At 34.7% G+C, this 16,946-nt stretch overlaps 1 protein-coding gene across 1 annotated transcript in view; it reads right to left on the reverse strand.

Annotated features, from left to right (window-relative positions):
- LOC142334995 (uncharacterized) overlaps positions 1–16,946 on the reverse strand; it is a 384,183-nt gene that overhangs the window by 30,838 nt on the left and 336,399 nt on the right. The window contains exons 94-102 of the mRNA XM_075383322.1: positions 15,679–15,776; positions 14,949–15,206; positions 12,840–12,911; positions 11,506–11,739; positions 10,971–11,096; positions 9,222–9,476; positions 8,557–8,820; positions 7,699–8,046; positions 3,652–3,876 (exon numbers count right to left, since the gene is read on the reverse strand). Of these exons, the coding sequence (XP_075239437.1) occupies positions 3,652–3,876; positions 7,699–8,046; positions 8,557–8,820; positions 9,222–9,476; positions 10,971–11,096; positions 11,506–11,739; positions 12,840–12,911; positions 14,949–15,206; positions 15,679–15,776 (1,880 nt within the window). The remainder of the gene's footprint in view (positions 1–3,651; positions 3,877–7,698; positions 8,047–8,556; positions 8,821–9,221; positions 9,477–10,970; positions 11,097–11,505; positions 11,740–12,839; positions 12,912–14,948; positions 15,207–15,678; positions 15,777–16,946) is intronic.

The raw sequence follows: 16,946 nt of genomic DNA on the forward strand, positions 1-16,946 counted from the left end.
AATTTATGATTTACTTGTTATTAGAAAAAAGCCAGTTATATGAGTGGGACTACTTGTGGAAGCATCAAACAAAGTATATCAATTTTATCGTGGTTTGAAACAAAAAGAAAGAAGATTGCTTACGAGGTTGAAAAATTTTGGGCAAATTTTCTCGACATAGAAACATAATTCGAGAAAAAAGTTTTCATTGCGAAATTTGTATTCAGCTTACTTTTTCTTATTCTTAGCTCACCGTTAGCGCTGTTTTTCATTGTACTCTTTCTCGGTGTGCGTGCGTGCTTATATAAACCATTTTTGATAGTCAGGACATTAATCCATCGTCAACCCGTCAACAAAAAAAGAGAAAATGAAATAAAAAGATGGAAAGACTCCTTTTTGTCCCGACCCCTCTTGAGGGGGGGGGTGGGGGGAGGAACTATATACTCAAATGGGTTTTTTTGTTCAATCAATTTTGACCGATCGATATATTTATCGTAGAGAGTTGTGCATGGTATCATTGAAAGCCCGTCCAGCGTAAAATATGGAATAAAAATATTCTTTTGAACTTCGTTTTCTAGCGAGTTAACAAGGTTTAAATTTTTGGGAACATTACAACGATTTGCGCTATTTTTATTCACATTTTCCGGAATTTTTGCCTAAAATTTTGTCAGTTTTGCAAAAATAACTAAAATCTTTAACACTAGTATTGTTTATTTATTTTTACGACAAATAGGATGGGATTGACTACTTTGATTTAAATTTGACTAAATTTTTGGCTAAACATTTCAAACAGCCTTTTTCATCAAAAAAAGCACAAAATAAACTTCTTTAGTCCACTTTGATTAAATTTGCCGGATGCACGCACCCAAAAACCACTAACACAATCTTTGTAAACTCCAAAGGGGGCTAGTCCTACTTCCACTTCCAATGAGAGCGGTCTGTAATTAATATTTTGCCGTTTTTTGCTAACATTACTCGATGATCATCAGAAAGACAGCGTTTATTTTTGATTTTTTTAACTAACAAATTATCTATACCAAATACATTCGCAACAATTAAGTGTTCTTAAGGGGGGAACCGAAATAGCAAGATTAGCTTTGGTCCAATCTTGGACTGTTGCAATCCAAAAAACAATTCGGACGAATTGTAGCCAGTCGGTCTTTTTAAAAAAAAATCGGTCCTTTTTTACACTAATTTAAGAGCAGAACAATTCGAATCAAAGCTCGCTGGTGATAGGTCCAGTTGGCTTTATAGGCAGTTCCATATTATTGTATCTAGTTTTTTTACACGAAAGCTTATGGTCGTTTTTGACTTTCAAAATATATGACTTTAAATTAACAATGGCTTCGCAACTATTTTTCTCTTATTTTGGTCAACTTGTAGCTTAGTGTCAGCAAAGAAAGAATGTTTCTTCTTTCTACTGAATTAAACTTAAATCTTTATTGTGTTTTCACGCGTAAAGTCATGCTTTTCTGCCTTTGTCACTATTAGAATTCTCATTTTTTTTATTTTTAGGCAACTGCCCATTTTACATGTTTTCTCGTTTTGTCATATTATCAAATTATTGACAGTTAACATTTCACAATAATGGCGTTCAGAATAAGACCTCATTGAGTTTATCAAAATCCTTAAAGTTATAGATTATGGCTTAAAACAACGTCGACATCACTTTCTTTAAGAAACTATTTGAATTTTTTACTTTTGTCTTTAACTGTCGTTTTTATTTTGTCTTTAAGTTGTATTTCCTGGATAGTGACAGGTCTCCTTGGTTTTTTATGGAGGAACAGATGAGCCAATTCAGATTGTAGTAGATGGTTCATTCTTTTCATGACTTGAAAACAATTGCTTTCAGAAATTAAAAAAAACACTTTTCAATTTCGCATTTTTGTTCTTTTCATTGTCTATTTGTTTCCTAGTCTCGTTAATTGAATGTCATATATGACCTTATTAAGGCCAGGGAAAGAGAAAAATGTACAGAATCCAAAGTTCTCAAGGAAATCTTCACGAATTTACTGGCTCGACACGGGTTTATTGCGTGGAAGCCAGTAAAATAATTTACTGTTTAAATTTACTGTAAAAAAAAGTGAATTAATTTCTACTTTTGTCTATATTTGACGTTCTTTTTGTATACAAAAGACGTTTTCTGAAAAATTAAAGACCTAAGGGCTTCTATTGGTTGAATAAATGAACCTATTCAAATATTTCAATTTGTAGCTAATGCCTTTCATGACTTTGAAAATAATTGTTTTTCGAAAATTACAAAAGTATTTCTTAATTTGCCTTTTTTCGGCTACTTGTTGCCTAATCTCAATAACGAGAGGTCAAATACCACATTATATGCGTTCGCATAGGCACAATGGAGCATATTTTGAGGGGCAAACTATGGCTTTCCGGCCTCGACAGCGTTTTCTGGTAAACTTTAATTGAATTTTTGTTTCTTGTCTCTATTTGTTGATGATTTTGTAACCGCATAAAAATTTCAATAATGACAGTTTTCAATGCCCTTCTATATAGGCATAGGTGACCATAAACCTGTTGGCTTTTTTCAGTTGACATCTAATGATTTTCAGTACTTTGAAATTAATTGATTTTAAAACTATAAGCGAATTTTTAAATTTGCGGGTTTTGTTCTTTTTAGTCTAATTGTTACCGAGTCTTATTATGGACTGATCTCATATCTTTTCTAATGAAGTACAAGTTATTTTGTTCAGTTTCATGTGACGCTATTTTGACATTGGTATTAAGTTTTTTCTTAAATGAACAGGTTTTGGATGTAATTTAAGTTTGTAGTTGTTGTTTGATTTTGTTGTTTGTCTTGACAGGCTTTCTTAAATATGGCAGATCACGTCAATCTATCGCGGCGTTTTCACTCCAATTGTTCTTACACCAAATTCTTTCTTGAAAATTACTTCAAGGTTTGGGGGTTTTCTATCGGTTCCTCATTTGGTAGACAATTATGCCGAAAACGTGGATGAGCGGGGTCGGAACATTATGTGCAAAAACATATTACCGAGCCTCCTTGTCTGATGCTTTAGACTAATAATTCTCTGATTTTTTTTCGATGCGCAGAATATTGAATATGTGTACATCCATATATTGCGATGTTTTATTGTTTTTTGTACAGTATAGGGAGAAATCATATCTGTTGTTAGAATTGTCAAAACTTGCAAGGTTTTGCAGAAAAACTTTGAAGGTCATGCATCGCCTTGTAAGAGCTTGCAGGGAACTTGCAAGTTTTTACAAGTTAACCATTCGGATTTGTTCCGGGAATAATAGGGGGCTCTTATTTTTTGCTCCTCTGTTCGACACCTCACAGTAATATTTTCTTTGCTAATATTTTCTTTCGATGATTCTGCGATTAATATTGAATATTATTCCATCTAATCGATTATCACTGGCAGTGAACAATTGACCAAAAAATAATAAGCAAATGAACTGAAGATTAGAGATTAGTTGTTCTAAACAACCAACATGAGGTTTATCAATCGATAATATTTTCAAATTCACGGATTGAATAATTATCTAGGATCAATTGTGCTGCTTAGTGGTGTAAGCTTTTGGAGAAGAATTAAATTTTATCAACACTACACAATGATAGCATGTAAAGTAATTTAGTTATTTTATTTCTGCTAATCTTACAAAATACAAACTATTCTGTAACAAACCACTTACACGAGTTGCCATCCCATCGCCTTTGAAGCACTGCCACAGATTTGACAAATACAAGAGAGTCGTCAGTGAATTTGTAATTGACGTAGAACGTTTTTCCAAATTGGAGAGGCAAGTCAACCACCCATGGATTCAAAGCGGATGGTGCAAGTAATCCCAAAGAGCCTCCTTGCCCAGCTCCGTAGCTATCATAATAAAGACCCTTCGCTACAGGAGAGTCGTACCGAACTAAAAAAAGCAAAAACTGCTTAGAATTAAAGAAAATTTTGTTAACCTTTACCCAAAAAATATCATAAACAAGGCGAATAGAGCAGCGCAGAATGTTCTAATGCAAGCGTTTGATTGCGAAAGGTGACCCAGACCCAAAAAGTGCCCAATTAAGAAACATAGCAAACAGATTGCCAGAAACCATATGCTATTGGCTGGTAGACCTTTGAATTTCAAAGTACCGATGAAAATAACCGGACCATAAAAAAGTACGAAATTTAGATTTTTTAGTACGATCAGATACTTCAATAATTTATAAGTAACTAACCAGCTATATCAATTTGATTGAAATATTCTAAGTACAAACAAAAAATTCCTATTAAAAGTAGCGAAAGCAATTCCGGAAAAAAAAGCAGCAATGTACTACCGTGCACGAAAAGCGCTGTTTAGAAGTGAGCGAACCGTCTCATGCAACAAAATCTTGATAATCTCATAAACAAACATAGCAGCACAAGCCCTGAAACATAATCGAAGTAACCTCTGAAGTCAAAAACCAGACCCTCCAGATAGATATTCCCTTGCTAAATGATCAACCTTGACAGAAAAAATTAACGGAAAAAGCCAGAAAGACAAACTAAATAAAAAAGCAACGTTGATAAAGTAAAATATTTACTTGAAGTAAACAAAAAAAACAACAGATCCAAATCAAACAAAAAGTAAAAATGCAAATCTTTCTGTAGGCGCAACAAACCAGTCAGGGAATAATAACATAACCAACTAACATCAAGCAAACTGCTCTCAAACGATCGGCGAATGGTCGGATTGAGTAGTACACAGCTAGGGCTTAGGAATGCTTGCATTTGAGGAGGGGGTCAGACTTTTAAGATTAAGAACCACCCTTTGCACCACGAAACTGTTTTCTCGTAACAGTTTTGGTTATTCGCACTCTTAGGCAACGGTTATTCGTAAGGCTCTAAGAGAAATTAATGCCCCCTCAGCGTTACCGAATTATCCCGTTTTTGAAGACGAAGTCAAAAGGGTCAGAGGAAAACCTGAGGCAAAAAATGCGTTAAAAAGCCATAGGACCAATATAATTGCCAAAAACTTTGTTTGAGAGCAATTGATAAAAGAATAATAAGAAATAGGATAACTTGCAGTGTCTTTGCTCATTGAAAATTTCTTTGTTCACAATTTTCGATAACCAAATTTTCAGCCAAAAATTCATAATAAGAAAACATCATTCAACTACAAGGCCTCTCAGCTATATAGAGGTGACGAGACAAACATCAAAATGACTTACAGATGTGATTGAAATTAAAAATATCAAAATCAAAACAAAATTGTTATTTTTCGGTGTCATTGATTCAAAAATGAAAAAATTACAAATAAAACCCTCAAAAACTAAATGGCAAAATTTACAAAAGGTTTCGGCGGATAGAACTAAACGGCGGATAGAACTCATCGAACGGCGGATAGAACTAAACAACACCTTTCAAGAAATCAGAACAAAACTTTTGTTATGCTTAAAAAACCAATAAAACAAGTCAGTCATTTTGTTAAAAGCCGAAGCCAAAATGTGCCAATTGAATCAAAAAAACTTAAAATTTGCCAAATTTGTAACTAATTCATTAGTGCTTAGTGGTTTACGTCTCCAAAAATTCATTAATTGGTGAAGAGAAAATATGAATTATTAAATCCAACTTGCAATTTACATCGCAGATATAGAATTAGACACTGAAAACAGAACTGAGGGGAATAATTAAAGAAAGCTAACAAAAGAATTGAAAACAGGGTAAACTGTCGCACGTGACGAACGATTTAATCGAACACGGTTTAATCATTTCACTTAAGAAGCCTTTTGAGAAAACGTTTTATCTTACTAATTGCCCTCTTTTTCCAATCGGGAATCACAAAAGTTACTACTGCAATTCAACTTCTCAGTGACAAAAATCAAAAATACATGAAAACAATTGAATAAAACGCGTGCCAATATATTTCAAATTACTTGCACTCTTAAAAAGCGATAAATCAGCAATGGTCCCCAACTCAAAGGTGATGGTCCAAGAAATCCAAAAGAGCCTGCTGGCCCAGCTCCATAGTTATCAAAATCAAGACCCTTCGCTACAGTAGAGTCGTAACAAATTAAAAAAGCAAATACTGATTAGTATTAAAGAAAATTTAAACAACCTGTCCCAAAAAAAATATCATAAGCAAGGCGAATAGAGCAGCGCGAGCTGTTCTGATGCAAGCGCTTGATTGAGAAAGGTGGCCGAGACCCAAAAAAAAGCCCAATTAAAAAACATAGCAAGCAAATTGCCAGAAACCAGATTCGATTAGTTGGTAGACCTTTAAAATTCAACATACCGATGAAAATAACCGGACCACAGAAAAAATACAAAAGTCAGATTTTTTAGTACGACAGATACTTCAATAATTTATAAGTAATTAATCAGCTGTTTAAGTTTGATTGAAATATTCTAAGTATATTCCAAAAATTCCTATTAAATCTAGCGAAAGCGATTCCGAAAAAACGAGAAGTCATGTACTACCATAAAAGCACAAAAAGCGCTTTTTAGAAAAGAGCGAAACATCTCATGCAACAAAATCTTGAATCATAAACAAACATAGTAGCGCAAGTCGTGAAACGCAATCAAAGTAACCTCCAAAGTAAAAATCAGACCCTCAAGATAGATATTCCTTCCCTAAATTATCAACCTGGACAGAAAAAAAATAACGAAAAAAGCCAGAAAGACAAAAAACTGAATAAAAAAGCAACGTCGATAAAGTAAAATATTTTCTGTAGGCGCTACAAACCAGTCAGGAAATAATAACATAACGAACTAACATCAAGCAAACTGCTCTCAAACGATCGGCGAATGGTTGGATTCAGTAATACACAGCTGGGGCTTAGGAATGCTCGCATTTGAGGGGGGTCAGACTTTCAAGACTAAGAACCACCCTCTTGCACCACAAAATTGTTTTCTCATGACAGTTTTTGTAATTCGCACACTTAGACACTGGTTAGGCGTAAGGCTCTAAGAGAAATTAATGCCCTCCCAGCGTTAACTATTTATCAAGTTTTTGAGGACGAAGTCAAAAGAGTCGAAAGAAAAATCAGTGAAGCAAAAAATGCGTTGAAAAGGCGACAGGGCCAATATGATTGCTAAAAACTTTGTTTGAGATCAATTAATATAAAAATCGTAAGGAATAGAAAAACTTGCAAAGTCCTTGCTCATTAAAAGTTCCGCTGTTCACAGTTTTCGATAACAAAATTTCAAGGCAAAAAATTCATAATAATAAAACATGATTCTACTAAAAAACCTCTCAGCTATTAGAGGTGACGAGACAAACATCAAAATGACACACAGAATTGATTGAAATTAAAAAAGATCAAAAACCGAGACACAATTGTTATTTTTCGTTGTCAATGTCTCAAATATGAAAAAAAAATACAAAAACCCTCAAAAATTAAATGGCAAAATATTCAAGAATAACTTTTAGGTCGCTGAATATTTACATAATTAGGTCATCGGTAAGACTCAACAACTAGAACCATTATTACGCATAAAAAACCAATAAAGCAAGTTAATCATTTTGTTCAAAGCCGGTGCCGAATGAATCATAAAAACTTAAAATTTGCCAAATTTGTATCTAATTCAATAGTACTTAGTAGTTTTAAGGTCTTCAAAAAAATCATTAATTGGTGAAGAGAAACCATGAATTATTAAAACTAACCTGGTATAAGTTAGAAACATACAAAAAGATTTAGCGCTTGCATTTCTTAAGCATAGGGACAAACCTTAGAAAAAGTATATACAACCCTGAGTAATCTGCGCTACTTACTTGAGTCCTGATCAATGACCAAATTGACACAGACGCTTCCTTCGACGTCTTGACAGGGGTCCGTGGTTCCCTCTTCGCATTCGTTAACGTCCACACAAGCAATGCTTCCGTTGCGATCATCTCGTTTGAATCCCGAGAGACAAGAGCAATCGTAGGAACCAGGTGTGTTAGTACACTCTTGGCCAGATCCCACACAATATCCTGGGATGTCACATTCATTAATGTCTTCACACTGTTTGGCAGAGTTTCGGAAGAATCCTTCGGGACAGTAGCAGACATGGCCACCGTACAGGTTGACACAGAGCTCATCGTCAGCACATGTTGAACTATCATCACATTCATCAATATCTAAAGACAGATGACCGTAAGGTATACATCAAACCATACTGTAATGTTTAAGAGAACGTATGGCTTCAACGTGGTCAAAATTCATCGCCCGGGCCGACCACCCAGAGTATTGCTGTACTGAACTATTGTAAATCACGAGACTGTATATAGACAGTTCTTAATTTTCCACAAAGTCCTCTAAACCAAGTCTGTTTTGTAATAAAATCGCATCAGAAAACAACGACTGAAAAAAATTTTCATCATTCACTGCGTTACCGATAAAAAATAAAAATTTTAGGAAATAAAACAATAAAAACTTCTCTCTCCTCTTTCTTTAACTTTTAACTTGCAAGATAATTATGAGCTGTCAAAAAAGTTTGGCAAAATTATGTTCTTCACTTGGTATGAAGTGGGAGAAGGCCAGTAGTTTCCCGGCAGCTCAAAAATCAGCTTTACCAAAGTTTAAATATTTTTTGGAAAAAAAATGTCGAGAACGGTCTCGGAAGCTGAAATGATTTGAATGAAAATTACCTTCGCACTTTCCGTCAATCATTTCAAATTTGTCGACGCATTTGCACTCGTATCCTTCTCTCGTTTCATTGCACCTGGACATGAAAGGACAGTCGTAGTCGTATGCGGAGTGCCACCTCTGTCTGCAGTTGTCCACTGGGACACAGGTGGTGTCGTTGGACATGGTAGTGTCAGTGCAGTTGCACTTGTATCCTCCGGGGGTGTTTATGCAAGGGGGAATGCCTGCTAGGTCGCCACAAGGGGACATGAGACACTCGTCGATATCTAAAGGCAAAAATTGCACTGCAGGGTTTCGAAACATTATTGTTTGGGGGGGGGGGGGGTGATTTTTTGAATTTTGATATGTAACTGAATATTAAGAGTTATATTTTGATGGCATAGATTTAGAGGGATAATCATTGTTGTTTGTTGACTTTTTGGACTTTCATTAGATTGCATTGAGTAAAAACATTGTTATGTTGCGAGATGCTTAGTGATTGAACTTCGGCACGATCGCTTCGTTGGAATATTCCAATTTTAAGGAAGATTTAACGTCAGCTCAAATCGCATGAAATTGGCGTTCCGCCCCTATTTTGTTTTTTTTTTAAAATCTAGGGGCATAGCAAGTTCATCTGCCACTGGACAAAACCATCAGGTCAATTGTCTGAACGATCATGTTTGCCTACCTTTGCAGTTTCCGGGGTCACCAGTGAAACCATCGCCACACTTGCACGAGTATCCACCCTCCTCGTTCACACAGTCCTCATGTGGCCCACAAGCATTGTTATCAGGGTCCAGGCACTCATTGGTATCTTGACATGATTTGCCATCAGGTGTGCGAGAGTAGCCCTGTTTGCAAATGCACCTGTAGCTTCCAGGGGTGTTGACACAGATTGAGTTGGTTCCATTGCAGTCGTTGTCAGTCGCACATTCGTTGATATCTGAAAAAACTTAAATTCAAGGGAGGGCATATTTAGTTGCTTCAACTCAGTCGCAAAAAATCGTTTTGATCAACTTAAAAAGCGGCCTGCTGTCTATAAGTCTTATTTCATTCATTGTAGTTTTTCATGAAATGATACCAAAACTATCAGAAACTTGAAACTGCGGTTGCATTATTTTATTTTGAAAGCTGGAAAAGTTTGCCGCTCTAATTTCTCACAAATTCTCAGCTTGTCTTTTTAAAATTGTTTTTCAGCTTGTCTTTTTAAAATGAAAAAACAAACTAAAACTCCAAAAAATGTTACTTTTGCGATAGATTTTACCTTTACTTAAATTGTTATCACATTTATTGATTCATTGAGGCTAAATATACAAATTGCACATAGGGTATATCTGTTCTATATATTAATCGATACTACAAAATAAGCCTACGAATAAACATTTAACAAAACACATTGTTTGCTGGACGGCTTCATAACATAATTTTTCGTCGTCGGGAGAAGATATCTAATCAACCTTTTATTCCAATAAAACCAAGTTTTGATAAATCATGATATCAAAAATTTCATGAGTTGCCGTGTTCATTAACCTTAACAATTACTTTTTGAACATTTTATTTTGTATTAAGATGCTATGTGTGATTATCGGTTTAGAATTGAACTTTTTGAAAACTAACTTCTTTTATAATGAGGATGTAGAACTGGGACTAAGGTCCTGATAATAATAGAAGCTAGTTTCAGAATTTTGCATGCCAAACCGATACTCACACAGCAGTGTAATAGAAAGTGATCAAAAATAAAGTAATGATATGTATAAAATAAAGTAATGATATGTATAAAATAAAGTAATGATATGTATAAAATAAAGTAATGATATGTATAAAATAAAGTAATGAAATAATGTTAATGAATCAAGGTCATTAAGCACTTTGTAATAATAAGTTCTCAAAACGTTTTTTCTTTATAAAGAAGTAAAGCTACATCTGATTGCTTCGGGTCTGACATTTTAAAACTTATTGAAAAAAGTTAAAAAACATAACCGACTAAACGTCGGAAGAATTGCTCTCGAACGACTAGTGGGAGCTCTAATCAATTGCACCCTGCTTCGGTCGGGGGGGGGGGGGGTAAATGGGACTAGGAAGTTTATTAGTGGGCTTCAAATAACCACAATAGAGGTAAACATATACCACTATAAAGATTTGAAGTAAAAAATGGCACCAGTTTCGGCGCACTTTTCATATGACTTTTAACATTAAATTGCCTCCAATTGAATTCAGCCGCTTAAAATTGTGATTGAGAGAGAATTTTAGATCACGCGAAACGCAAAAAGTCAACGGCGTAAAAGTCACTCGAAAAGTCAAAACCGTCGAGCAAAAATTTTGCATAGAAAATCAGTTTGAAAAATTGAGATATTATGCGCCAAATTAGTTCACCAGAAGTGGGTCTGTTCATAACATATGGCCTGGAGAATATAACATAAGGTATTTAAGAACAGACCGTGACAAGTTCCGAAGTTGATAGCCTTCTTGTATCCAGGTGGACATGTACACTCGTAAGTACCCTCTTTGTTCTCACATGAGGCTAAGTCGTCACACAGATTCTGCATTATGCACTCGTCGATATCTGAACACAAAAATATCTCAGTTAATTTGTGAACAAGAACTCAAGAAAACGCCAACTATCGTCCATCACTTTTCACTTTGAGGTAACGAATTGAAGTATTCTAAAAATATTGTGCTTTTTTTCTCACTTTCTACTTGAATTTGTTTTTTTAAGATTAAAATTAGAATATAGCCAAAAGGTCAAAGAAACTTGAAACAAAAAATATTATCTACTGACCATCCAATCATTAATCAATTTTTTAAAAATATGAAATGATACCTGTGCGTGATATTTTTATGATGGTACTTATCAAATTATCGACAAATGAGCATTATATTTAACTTTCTCATCAGTCTAGGAAGAGATAACACCACGACTTTGTTTTTTACACTCGAACCAAAATTCTCTAACAGAAAAAAAGTTAATTGACCTCTACACGCAGTTCCATTGCCAATATATCCTTCCTTGCACTTGCAGTAGTAGGCACCAATTTCATTCACGCAGTCTGCGTTCTCATGACACTTGTTGTCAGATAGTTCACACTCATTTATGTCCACGCACAGGATGTCATCCACCTGTTTGTACCCTTCGTCACACTCGCACACGTAATCATCATCCCCCACAGGCTTGCACTCTGATCGCTCCAGGTTACAGAAGTTCAGGTCTGAAAAAAACATAGTACAAATCGTAATATATATTACATACTTCGGGGGCAAAATGAAAGACATTATACTCGATAAATCACGGACAAGCTCAACATATTCACAAAAAAATGACAAGCTGTCAATTCGTTCAATTCGCACTTATTATGTTGAAAAATATAAAATCACTTAACCATTAAGTGTGCAATAAATTTTTGTCGCAAAAACGGAAATTGATTTTTTAAAATTTAATGAGAGTTAAGAAAATTTAAAGGGAGTTAACAATTGCTCTCAATGCGGGGTTAACTCTCAATAGAAAATAATACAATGTAGAACAAATTGAGATAATAATTAAAATACTTTACTTTTGAATAGAATGTCAATATCTTTGGTTCATTCTATTGCTAACCTATACTGAACTGTATTGACTTAAATAATTTTATAATTTTAACTTAAATAATTTTTGAAAACTAATTGACAAAAGTGACTCGTATTTGACGCTCGTACATATGACAAATGATTTTCAGACGCAACTTAAAAATTGAATTCATTTTTCCAAACTGATCATCTTCCTCTGCTGTTAAAAAAGTCACGAGATAAAGTTTGTTCACTGTTTTTCATTGAAATGTTCACATAAATGAAAACACAATCACAGTTAATGAGACGTGGACTTCAGGGTATTTCATGCCTTTTAAAATTCTAGTCTGTTGAAAGAAAGTGAATTCTGTGAAGTGTATAAAATTTAATATTAAAAGTTACATGAAGAATCCCGGAAAATTTTCCCGGAATCGGGAAAATTTGTTTCAAAAATTGTCAGAAACGAACTCAAAGAGGAAAGGACCTAATGAATATTTGTATTAAAAATTATTAAACATCATTAAAATTGCAATGTGGCTAGTTAAAAATAGAAAATGAGCGCCAAACTTAACTAGTGTATTGCCGATCTATGCATCAGCTCCAGCAGCAACAACTGTAAGAAAAAACATATTTGAAATTTGCGAACACATCTCTATTCAAGCATTTCAGAGCGTTTATATTTGAGAACAATCCTGTCAATTTATCAGTTATCGGAGTCACTACGGCAACTCTTTCGATACATTAACTGGGCATAACGAATACAAACCTTCTGATGAGCAAGGGAACTTTGTCTCACAACTTGGTACATCAGGATGACAGCAATCGGTTCCACTGCACTCTGAAAAATAAAGTTAGTCTTCTTTACATAACTTCTACTCAAGTAACTCAAATGATTGCGAAAAATTAGGCCAACGTCAACTAACCCGACTTAAAGGCAATTGGATCAAAAGGTAAGCAATAATTTACACGCACGAGATAATTTCAACAATCAAAAATTTAAAGTCACTTGAACAACTTCTAATTTAACCAGATTTATAATCTGTCTTTCAAAGCATAATGTATCCTCATTATTTTCGTGATACCGTTCTGTGTGATTATTTTCTGTGTGATTTTGATTATACTATTGGGCACGCAACTTAATTAATTTCGGCGGCTACACTCGGCCACCGGGTTTGTCGAATTCAGTTTATTGAAACGCTATCTATTTAATTGCACTGAATCAATTGGTCTGCAAAACAATTTTTTTGTTCAGTTCTTGAAGATTGTTCATCTAAAAATGTCATTTACCTGTTAAAAAGATAAGCGACTTCACTAGTAATTTATGCGACGTGAATTCACTTTCATTTTTAAAAATTCTTATGAGTTAAAGTCGCCGAAAATATACTGAACGTCAAATGTAAGTAAGCACGCCTAGTTTTACGAAGCCAAAATTCCATTTCTGACGCAATGTTATTCCATCGCGCAATGAAATTTCGGAAAAAAAGAAAACGCACAAAAAACAATTTTAGACAGTAAATTGCGCGTTAGAGGCCAATTTCAGTCAACATTACATTGGCCGTTTCTTTTGTTTTTTTTTCACAAAAATCAACGCATAAACATAACCGACTAAACGTCGGAAGAATTGCCCTCGAACGAATAGTGCGAGCTCTATATCAATTGCAGCCTGCGCCAGTCGGGGTAGTCTAAATGGGACTAAGAAGTTCAATAGTCGGCTTCAAATAACCATATTAGAAGTTAACATATACCACTGTTAAGATTTACAGTGAAAAATGGCACCAGTATCGGTGCACTTTTCATTTGACTTTTAGCATTAAATTGCCGCCAATTAAGTTCAGCTGCTTCAAATTGTGATTGAGAGAGAATTTTAGATCACGCGAAACGCAAAAAGTCTCAAGGGCGTAAAAGTCCCTCGAAAAGTCAAAACTGTCAAGCAAATATTTTGCATAAAAAAGACGCACACGTTTACAATAACTGCTATGAACTTCGTTCAAGAGCAATTAATTACCAAAAAAATAATAGATCAATTTTTGGATAAACTGACAGGCTTACTTACAGAGAAATTCTTACTTACAGAGAAATTCCAGATAGAAATCGATCAGTTTTACAAAATCAGCTGTATTTCCTTGTGAAATCTGTTCTACTTGCTCATGCCTCCATAATTTTAAACAAAATTTTACGTTGTAAATTTGACAAAATTATGAGCAAGTGGAACCAGTTTCACGTGGGAATCAAAATACAGCTGCTTATGAAAAACTGGCAAATTTCTATCTGGGTTTTCTCTAGAAGTAAGCTAGATCTATTAAACTTTCGATGATTATGCGTTGATTTAAAAAAAAATCAAAAGAAACGGCCAAAATAATGTTGACTAAAACTGGGCTCTAAAAGGGATAGTTTAACATAGAAAATTACATTTTCTGCGTTTACCTTTATCAACGAGTGCACTTATTGTAAAGTTCATTACTATAAGATAGTTGTCTCAAAATCTGAAAGTTTTCACGTTTGTTCAACATTAAGAGAGTTTGCATTTGTGGTAAAACATTAGAGAAAGAAGATTTAAAGAAAATTTGATTTTGTAACAACTTTCTTTGTCTTGAGAGACTTCGATGGAATTCATAAACTTTACATTGGGTTATCTGGTATGTTACCGTTACGTATTAGGAGAATTTCTTAAGTAGGCCAGACTACTAGCCTAAGGGAGAAATGGTGTACAAATTAAAAGTTTGTAAAAGTTTTTAAATGTTGAGTAGAAGATTGGGTAATATTGAGTAAAAAATGAATTTTGTTCGTAAAACTAGGGGGTGCTAACTTACTTTTGACGTTCAGTATAATTACAGACTTGTTAAATTAAGAAAAGAAAAAGATTACGTTGTGTTACCTGTGCAAGAGGCGCCGTCAGTGAGTCTTTGTTTGTTATCTGGGCAGACGCAAGCATAGCTTCCATCAGTATTGAGACACTCCTCGCCATCAGGACAGTCGTACAGGGCGTCGTCTGCACATTCATCGATGTCCTCACAGTCATCAGTAAGCCCTGGGTCCGCAATACAGGCAAGACACTTGTACCCACCAACTGAGTTGTTACACTTGCCCAAACACACGTTACCCTCTCGGTTGATGTCGTGACATTCGTCCAAATCTACAACCCAGCACTATCAGGTCTTTTAAGATCCTTCAATTGTTGATAATTTTGTTTTGATAATTTCTCTCGAGAAACAATTTGGTTTCGTTTCTCATCATTTTGGGATCAGTGATATTTTTGTACAAAATGGCATCAAATAGTGTTAGTCCAAAGATGTTGAGCACTAACTAAATGTCACTCAATAAATTGGTTATAGAGTTATAAAATGGTACTATTACATAAAGTAGAAACAGTGGTTCATCAAGAGTTAGCATGATGTCCATTAGTGTCCAGAATCATCTCTTGATGTATCTTTATATGAGATCATGACTTAATAGTATGCATTTTATATAAATCGATATATAACAGGCATCCTTAACATTACAGGTTTGTACCAAAATCTATCCAGGTGCCAGGATTGGTGCAAGTCATTCAGGTCTTGGAGCCGAATTATTATTGGCATCGTTTTATTACACTTGAACTGACTAACCATAGCAGTTAAGGCCATTGCCCTCGTACCCATCCTTGCATCGGCAGTTGAATTCACCATCGCCCAAGTTCACACACTCCGCATTCTCATTTGTACACCTGAAACACAATCAATACATTGAAAGACGGCGCAATTCTAAAAAAAATAAAATAATCAAGATGAAGATCAAAAAAGCTCTCCTAATAGATGAATTTTGAAAAAACTGAATTGATACATGGAAAATATATACGATACACAATCAAGCGTGGAAAAGACACTCGAGAAGTGAATTTAAAATAATGTACTACAAAAAAAGGCACGTGAAAATTTCTCCGAAAAAGGACACACGTTTACAATAATTTTGTCAAACTCCATGTGAGAGTAGTTAAATACCAACTTCAAAAGTCGCGAAACAGCATTTGAAATGAGCTATCCTGACAAATCCATTAATTTTTGGCTATAATGACATGGATCAGAAGATTAAAGGTCTAGCTTTTTGCTTGGTTAAAGACAATTCTTTTATTAGAACTTCAGGAGTTGTCCTGCTATGATTTATTTCCGTCGACTGACCATTTTGTTTTTATTTTCCTCCAGCGCACGCCGCAGAAGAGCAATGTTGTTGGCATTTCCACGGCACCCTTTCGCAGATTGGCAAGGAGTTTTAAGATGAATTACGGGATAAATTAGCATAAACACCTCGCTCGCTATATCACTGTCTATTACTAATAACAAGGTCATTTACTGTCAAGGTTAATAAAGCTGTCCCATATAACGAAGAGAGTAAAAAATAAAGCATGGCGACTAAAAAACAAAAAGCAATTGTAATAAGTTCAAAAACAAATAACATATTTTTATCTAGACTATCTCGGTAAATAAGTCTATTGCGGAGCTTTTGAACAATTTGCTGCCTAAATTCTTGAAATTGGAGACTTTTGCCTACCTGTTGAATTCAGATAAAGCACAACTTTCACTTCATCCAAGTTTCACAGTAAAAAAACAGCCGTTGCAAGATCAAAATTTACTTGTATCTTTCTCTCTCTCTCTCTAATGTTAAACACAATTGCAAACTAAGCCATAGTTGAACAAACCTTAAAACATGTCGTGACAACTTTCTTTTTACTGTGAAGCTTGGATGAAGTTCATCAACTCTGCATTGGGATTTCTGGTAAGTGAACGTTGCGTTTTATATGAATTTTATAGGTGGGCGACAAGACTACTGTAGGCGATCAATGGTGTAAAAAATGTTCTCAAAATTTCATTTTAAGTTGGAATAATATTGCCTCAAAAAT

This window comes from Convolutriloba macropyga, chromosome 2, assembly GCF_964194025.1.
Source record: "Convolutriloba macropyga chromosome 2, txConMacr16.3, whole genome shotgun sequence".
In the NCBI taxonomy this organism is placed as follows: Eukaryota; Metazoa; Xenacoelomorpha; order Acoela; family Convolutidae; genus Convolutriloba; species Convolutriloba macropyga.